The sequence below is a fragment of the Terrapene carolina genome, unplaced genomic scaffold, assembly GCF_002925995.2.
Source record: "Terrapene carolina triunguis isolate 2854851 unplaced genomic scaffold, T_m_triunguis-2.0 Scaffold558, whole genome shotgun sequence".
Classification (NCBI taxonomy): domain Eukaryota; kingdom Metazoa; phylum Chordata; order Testudines; family Emydidae; genus Terrapene; species Terrapene triunguis.
In genome coordinates, this window is record NW_020664909.1 from 13,667,202 (window position 1) to 13,675,192 (window position 7,991).

The 7,991-nt window shown below is 49.5% G+C and overlaps 1 protein-coding gene across 3 annotated transcripts in view; it reads left to right on the forward strand.

The window, feature by feature from the left end:
• ILDR2 (immunoglobulin like domain containing receptor 2) overlaps positions 1-7,991 on the forward strand; it is a 51,757-nt gene continuing 43,766 nt past the window's right edge. For all 3 annotated transcript variants that reach the window (XM_024198918.2, XM_024198923.2, XM_024198917.2), the window contains exon 1: positions 1-497. In XM_024198918.2, coding sequence (XP_024054686.1) covers positions 452-497 — 46 coding nt within the window. In that variant the 5' untranslated portion in view covers positions 1-451. The remainder of the gene's footprint in view (positions 498-7,991) is intronic.

Consider the following 7,991-nt stretch of genomic DNA (forward strand, 5'->3'; position numbering starts at 1 on the left):
CTCTTTTTTGCTCCTGGACAGCTTCAATGGACAGCCATGTGATTTAGAAACTCCAGTTACCACAGCAGCCTGCAGTACGGGGGGGTAAAAGGAGGAGGAGTGGAGCAAAAAGAAAAAAAAGAGCTTTCCTTCTGTTTGGGCTCAGCCTGTGGAAATATAGCTTGCTAAGTAGAGGTTTCCAATCTCATCTGAGATTGATCTGGAGGCCACTGCGGGAGTGGAAACCTGGGACCTAAAAGTACCTTTCCTTTCGTCCCCAGCACAGTGGTAGCTTCCATTCAGAAGTCTCTACGATTCACACACTGGGTGGCTGCTGAGCCCCGCAGATAACGGTGAAGGGAATACTTAGGTGCCAGTTGATTCATACCAGGAGGGCTCTTTATTTTTCTTTGTGGTTCCAGTTTTGTTCCTCCCCGTCTGTCTCTCTTTCCTGCATGGAAAGACAAGGACGATGGATGGATTCTTGGTAGGATGGATCGTTCTGCTGTGGGTAACAGGTAAGGGTTTGCCTACCACAAAGATGAATAACTTTTTGGATTCCATGGGGTGCCGCTTGTGTCTTTTCCTGGAGCCTGTGTGTGAAAGTCCTTGGCGACGCGGAGCAGTGGTGGGGGGAGGATTACATCTGGTGATGATGTGAGTAAGAGACATGCAGAGAAATGCAGGGTGGATGTGTGTTTGTCTCAGTTAGCAAAGTCTGGTGTGTTGTTTATCAGGGTCATGGAAGTTAGAGGCAGGAATGCATTGTTAGGTCACAGTCAGTGCTGCTCCCTCTCTTTTACACATTCCCTCCCACCCCCAGCCTTCTCCCTCCCAACTTCAACATGAAATTCGAATGCAGCTGGGCTTTGGGTGTAGGGTGTTGGAGAACGATTCAGGAGAACTGAGGTGATCACCTCCCGCTGGGAGGAAGGAGAAACCTGGGGGAGTCCTCTGTGATATTTTTGCAGTGGTTTGTATTCTTTGGCCAAAATCCAAGGTTTGAGAAGTCCCTTGGGGGCCTACAGGAGGACAGATAGAGGTGAGAGTGATCAGCAATATCTATGGGGAGAAGGCTTCTGATATCCTGAAAGCCCCACTGCATGCCCCCAAAAGATAGTGTTCACAGAGATTTGGGGCTTAAGGGTTAGACTGTGGTCCTAACACTGAAATGATGCATGGCTAATGGGTCAGGGTGGCAGCTCTCTGCCTTCCAGGTGAGTGGGCCAGGGAGGTATTGCTCTCTTTCTGCTTCCTCCTGGCTAGGGGACATCCGTTGCTCCCAACTTCCTCCTTCCTCCCAGGGTGGCATCACCTTCCTCTCAGCTTAGTATTGCTTTTGCTGCATCCCTCTCCCCACCTCACTTTGAGCTGAGAGAATCAGAGGGAGATTGCTCCCTACCAGACAGTGTTAGATTGAGAAATTCCCTCTGACATTCCCTGTCTGATAACTTTGGGTCTGATGTGTGTGACTGGGACCACAGCGACGCTCAGGCACTTCTGTCCTAGGGTGCTGACGACGGTGCCACTGTGGATGACTGTTAACTGGGGTGAGCAGGAATTGGGGTGTTTGGTGGCAGAGGATTGCTTCAGTGGGTTGGTGTGTGGGAGTATGAAAGGGAGGTACTGGGCTCTGGGGAGGAGACAGTGTGAACCCAGAGGAACAGATTGTCCTTGGCTGCTGTGCCAGAGGGATAGCACAAGGAGCCTTTGCTCCCCAGTGGACACGCCCATGCTAGGGCCAGGAACAATTGTAGGAACTGCTCCCTTCCGGCGCTCCTGGCAACACACACACCAGTCCAAAGGGGTGTGAAGGAGGCAAGGCCGTGTCCACCCTCTCATTGGCTCACGCAGGGGTCCAGGCCTGCTGTAGGGAGCACCCAAAGACGGGGCAGCCTGCATGCTTCCCTTATGAACTGGGGAGGGACTATGACTGCACAAGCCCTCTCCCAACTTCACATGGGATGGGTGGCTCTTGCTTGTCCTCCTCAGGGCAGAACTTAGTTGGCATAGTCTAGCCTACATAGAGCCAATGGGAAACAGAACCTGAGAGCAAAGGGGGAGTGGGGCTCGAGAAGGGGCAGAATGGGCAAGGGGAGAAAGAGACAACAAAGAACAGACTGAAAATGGGGCTAGGAGCAAAGGCAAGTTAGAGAAGGAAAGGAGAAGAGAGAAACAGCAGGATGAGACTAACCGAATAGTCACATAACAAGCCATGGAGGAATAGCAGCCCCTTGTCAGTCACAGGTAGGAGGTGCTGCCTCTCAAGGAGCCAATGCAGGCAAAGGCAACTGCAGGAGTAGTAGGGAAAGGCCACCGTTGCCTGACCTAATCAGGGAAACTGAAGTAAAAAGAAAGAAAAGAAAATGAGGTCAGAGAGAGAGAGGAGTCACATTTTTTTAATTTAAAATGCTTCTAGGTGGTATCTGGTTTTCCAAAGTTTTCCCATGAAAGGGCCCTCAGACTTCCCACTCCTACCCAGATTCAGGATTCAGACAGCAAAATCAGCCTCTCCTTACAGCACCTCTCTCTCCCTCACCCGCCCACCTTCCGTCCCTTCCCCCTCCTTTTTCATTCTGAGTCACTTCAGTGCCAGTGCTTCCTACAGCTCCCTACCACATCTCCATTGCATCAGTTGGGGCTTAGGCAACTTCCAATCCTTCACCTCCTCCTCTCAGCTGCTGCCGTAGTTTAACATTTCAGTATGAGGGTTTAGAGCTCCTGCACTTCCAAAATTACCACTACACTAGTGCCTGCCTGCTTACAGTGGGGTACTGATATCTGGCCCCCCCACCATGCCTGTCTAAAGGAGCCCCGGCCTGGTAGTTAACAACAAGGTATTAAATTTCCTCCCTTCTAAAAGAGCTTCCTATCTGGGCATGATCTGCTGGCTAACACCATGGAATAGATTTCCCCTTTCTAAAGGACCTGCAGATCAGGATATTCCCGCTGCTACCATAAGAGTTTGCTGATATTTCTTCCTTCTCAAGGAGCTCCAGATCAGGACATTCCCAATGATCTAACACTGGGCAATTGACGAAGTTCCCTTTGTTAAAGGAGCTTTTAAAGGGCACTGACTGCAGTTTGGAGCAAGTGAGACTGGTATGGAACAAGAGTTACTACTGCAGTAAGATGGCCTTCCAAGCTTGTCTGGTGCTTGATTTTCAGGATGTTACTGATTGGCGCTGACTGTCAGTAGACAAAGGCCTTAAAACAGGCAACAGGTTAGCAGTTGCTGGTGCGCCAATGGATTGAGGGCATCCTTTGTTGCTGAGCTGGACTCTGTGAATGAGTTCAATATCAGCTTTCTTCTCTCCTGCCCTCCATCCACTGTCTCCCAGTGCTTGTGCAGGTCCTGTGAGTCTCCTCTCAGTGGGGAGAAAGCAAAGGGATGTGTGTGAGAGTGTGGGGGGGAGAGAGACTGATTGACAAACACGGATGCAGGCTTTAGTTCTCCCCACTGACCAAGCAAAGGAATTAAAGGTCTGTATCAAGGTAAGGAATTCCAATTCAGCCAAATCAGCAAATTCATTCTCTGGAAAAAGAGAGTGGGCGTGGGGGAAGGAGAGGGAAGGGCAAAAGAAAGAGCGGGTGAGACAGAGAGGAAGCAGAGAGACAAACATAAGAGAGAAACAGATTCTCGCCCCCTCTACTCCCCACCTCCTTCCTTTAGGTGGGCTGAGAAATTTCAAATCAGTACTCACAGTTCCTTTCCTCCCAGCAGCTAATTCCTATCTGTCCTTTGTCTGCCTTTCATTTTCGGCCCCTGCATTTATCTTTTGTTTGGTTCTGTGCATTGTGATTTCTTACTGCAATTTCAAAAAATCCTGTGTCAATTCCAGTGGGTTTGGTTGGCTTTTTCCTGCCCCCAAGTGCCTGACAGCTGGTGTTTTAGTGACAGCATTGAAAGAATAAAGGGCCGTTTCTTGTTTATTCTTTGCCTGAAGGTGGTAGTGAGGATATTCTCCCCACATTCTGGAAGGACAGGTACAATTTGTTGAACACCTTTGAGCTCATTAGCAAGTTTGGCCCAGGTACTGTAAACCTGCTGGCTGTCACTGGGTTATGGAGTTAGCATCCTGCAGTCAGATTTGTTTCTTCTATTATTTTAAGTGAATTTGGTGCTGGTGAAAGGTGCAGCCTTTGAGACTGAGGTCCTCCGTTTATCTATAGAACAGGCACGACATGGGCAGCAACAGAGCAAAGGGACTACGTCTAGGAGAGCGTCCAAACTAAGTACTTGATCTTCAGCTCCCTGTAAGATCACTGCATTGCTGTCCCTTAATGCTACCCTACAAGGACAGTGGAGGATTCCCCTAACATGGAGGAATCCTTGGATGGTATAAAGCCACCATTAGCTGGCTTTACTCCCTCTGCTTCTCCAACCCCAGCTGGGTGGGTGTGGTAGGGCTGGATGGGGGCAGTGCTGGATTGGCCCCAAGGGAACTGCTCTAGCTGCTGTAAGTTAGAACAGCTCTCTAACCAGCTTTGCCTTCCCCCACTCAGCTGTGCCAAGCAGGGCCGGCTCCAGGCACCAGCTTCTCAAGCAGGTGCTTGGGGCGGCCGTTCCGGACAGGGGCGGCAGTTCCAGGTATTCGGCGGCAATTCGGCGGACGGTCCCTCACTCCGCCTGGGAGTGAAGGACCTCCCGCCGAATTGCCGCCGCAGATCGCGATCGCGTGTCGCTGTAGACGGCAATCGCTGTTTTTTTTTTTTTTTTTGGTTTTGGCTGCTTGGGGCGGCCAAAACCCTGGAGCCGGCCCTGATGCCAAGCATAAGCTAGGTGCAGCTGGGTACTGACCTGTGTGCATTTTCTTACCTATTATTCCCAATGGGTTGCACGTGAGTGGTGCTAGCACTGGTGGAAAATACTAGTGTACTCAAGAGCTCCGTCAGAATAGCAGTCATGGATGGCCTATTCAGTTCTCAGGCTCCTGGTTGGGACTAACATTTATTGGCAGTTCTGAAAGTGGTTTCTGTGATGTAGGGTTGCCAACATTGTATTTCAAAAACAAGGGACTGTTTTCTTAGCACCCTCGCCCCTCCCTCTTCCTGATATTATTATCATTATTTTCATCATCATTAATTATTATTATTATAATTATTATTAATAATAATTAATAATAAGCACCACTCACCTACATTCACCAAGGGTATTTCTTGTTGCTTTTTGCAGCACTCAGAAACTCCCAATCTTGCTGCACAGAGATGAAAAAATAAAGGACATCCGTTGTAATAAGGGACTGTTGGGAACCCTACTGTGATGGTGAGCTGAGACCACACAGCAGATGCCATGAAACTACTATAAGATGGTAGTGACTTTCAGTCAGTAATGGGATGGGTGGTATTTGATCCCGTGAGTAGACCTGTATTAATATTTTACTTGAACATATACCCATGGGTTTGAGGAATATAACAAAGGGGCAGCAGTGTGAAGTTGTCAGGAGTGAATGTCACATGATTCGGAGAGTTTAATGAGGTGGGTAGATTATTGATGAGAGGGTGACCCCTGGTGGATCCCTGACTCTTGTAAAAGGTCTGGGATAATCCTGAGCATTGCAGGGATTGTTCAAGCTCGTGCTGCAGTGCAACCCTCCAGTGAAGTCAGGAGCATGGAGTATCTATGGAGCCACATTGAAGTGAATGGGGAAAATCAAGGGAAGGCCAGTGTCTACTGCCATTTGTTAGGTTGAAGAATCCAGATTAGATTCTAGGCCGAATGTTTTCATAGTGGGGTTCCATGGCCTGGGACTCATGATTTACACAGTTTGTGCCTTCTTCTGCCCACCTTTCCTTCTTTGTCCTGTGAGTTTAGTGGTGATTTGGCTGTGGCTCTCGCTTTGTCCATGGAATAGGTACAGCAGCAATACATGCTTCCCCACACTACTCCACCAATGTACCTCAGATCTGGCCTAGAGGGTCACCTCTAGAGCTAAAAGTATTGTTCAGTCTCTATGGCCTATTCAAACTTTGGTCTCTTGCTAACTAACAAGGTTGACAACACCAGTCCACTGGGGAGTGGATTGAGGCCACAGTTCATTTCCCATAAGTCACTGTTGTGGAAAAATTACCACGTGTTGTGTTTGGATCAGAACGGCCTGAGGCTCCTTTCAGTGGCGTAGCCAGCTTTTAAGAGGAAGGGGAGCAAACCTAAAAAAGGCGCCCCCCCCATGGCTCCTCGTCCGGCCACGCCCCCCCTTGGCTCCTCCTCCGGCTGCACCGCTGACCGCCCCTCCCCCCCGCTTATCCGGCCACCATGCTGTGCCCCCCCGCTACTCTGGCCGCGCGCCCCCCCATGGCTGCCAGCCGCGCTGTGGGCGGCCAGCCTGTGACCCCCCTCGCTCCTCCGTTCGCGGCTGCGGGGCCGGGCCGCATGCTGCGCCCCCCTGCTCCTTTGGCCGTGCTGCGGGCGGCCAGCCTGTGCCCCCTCTCGCTCCTCCGGCCGTGCTGCGGGCGGCCAGCCTGTGCCCCCCCTCGCTCCTCCGGCCGGCAGCCGCCTTTGGAAAGGCACCGCTTTTGGGAAAAAGGGGTGAGTGGAAGTGGCTGCTTCCCCTGCACCCCGCTAGCTACGCTACTGGCTCCTTTACAATCTAGCTGCTCTGCCCTAATACAGGAACACAGAAGCTTATATAGATTAAAACCACATTTAGTCAAGCACACTTCCTCATTAATACTTTTTCTTCATTAGGAATACAGCAAAAACAAGCTTTTCCTGTTATTCACAGGTTGTTTTTTTGAAGCTTATATTTCTTAAAATTTGCTATTGCAATTGTGTCACTTGTAATTTTTTTTTCTTTCTCCTGCTGCCCTTTGACCACGGACACACAGCCTGACCAGACTTTAGCACATACACAGTTTTCTTGACCAGAGTTTAGGCCTACTCAGTTTTCCTTTCCAGTCACTTACCAGCCATCAATCAGATAGTAATGACTTTTGGAAGGTACTTAATTGGACTGGATTCAAACCAGCAATCAAGAGGTGAAAGTCTCTATATAACATTCCAAATCCCTTTAGTTATGTACTCACTGTCTCTCATCTTCTTTACTCATAGAATTTTAAGGCCAGAAGGGACCATTGTGCTCATCTAGTCTGACCTCCTGCACATTGCAGGCCACAGAAACTCACCCACTCACTCCTGTAACACACACCTAGCCTCTGGCTGAGTTACTGAAGCCTCAAATCATGATTTAAAGACGTCAAGTTACAGAGAGTTCACCATTTACACTAGTACAAACCAGTAGGTGACCCATGCCCCAGGCTGCAGAGGAAGGTGAAAAAAAAACCCAGGGTCTTTGTCAATCTGACTTGGGGAAAAATTCTTCCTAACCCCAAATATGGCCGCAGTTTGACCCTGAACATGTGGGTGAGACCCACCAGCCAGATACCTGGAAAAAAATTCTCTGTGGTAACTCGGAGCCCTTCCCATCTAGTGTCTCATCTTCGGCCATTGAAGATATTTGCTAATAGCAGTTGCAGGCCATATGCCATTGTAAGTAATCTCATTATAATATCCCCTCCATTAACCTATCAAGCTCAGTCTTGAAACCAGTTAAGTTTTTTATCCCCACTGCTCTCCTTGCAAGGCTGTTCTAGAACTTCACTCCTCTGATGATTAGAAACTTTTATCTAATTTCAGATATAAACTTATTGATGGCCAGTTTATAGCCATTTGTTCTTGTGCCAACATTGGCCCTTAACTTAAATAATTCCTCTTCCTCCCTGGTGTTTATCCCTCTGATGTATTTCTAGAGAGCAATTATATCTCCCCTCAGCCTTCGTTCTGTTAGGCTAAATATGCCAAACTCCTTAAGTCTCCCCTCATAAGGTAGGTTTTCCATTCCTCTGAACATCTAGTACAGGGTTCGGCAACGTTCGGCACGCGGCTCGCCAGGGTAAGCACCCTGGCGGGCCGGGCCAGTTTTATTTACCTGCTGATGCGGCAGGTTCGGCCGATCGCGGCCCCCACTGGCCGCGGTTCGCCGTCCCGGGCCAATGGGGGCGACGAGAAGCCG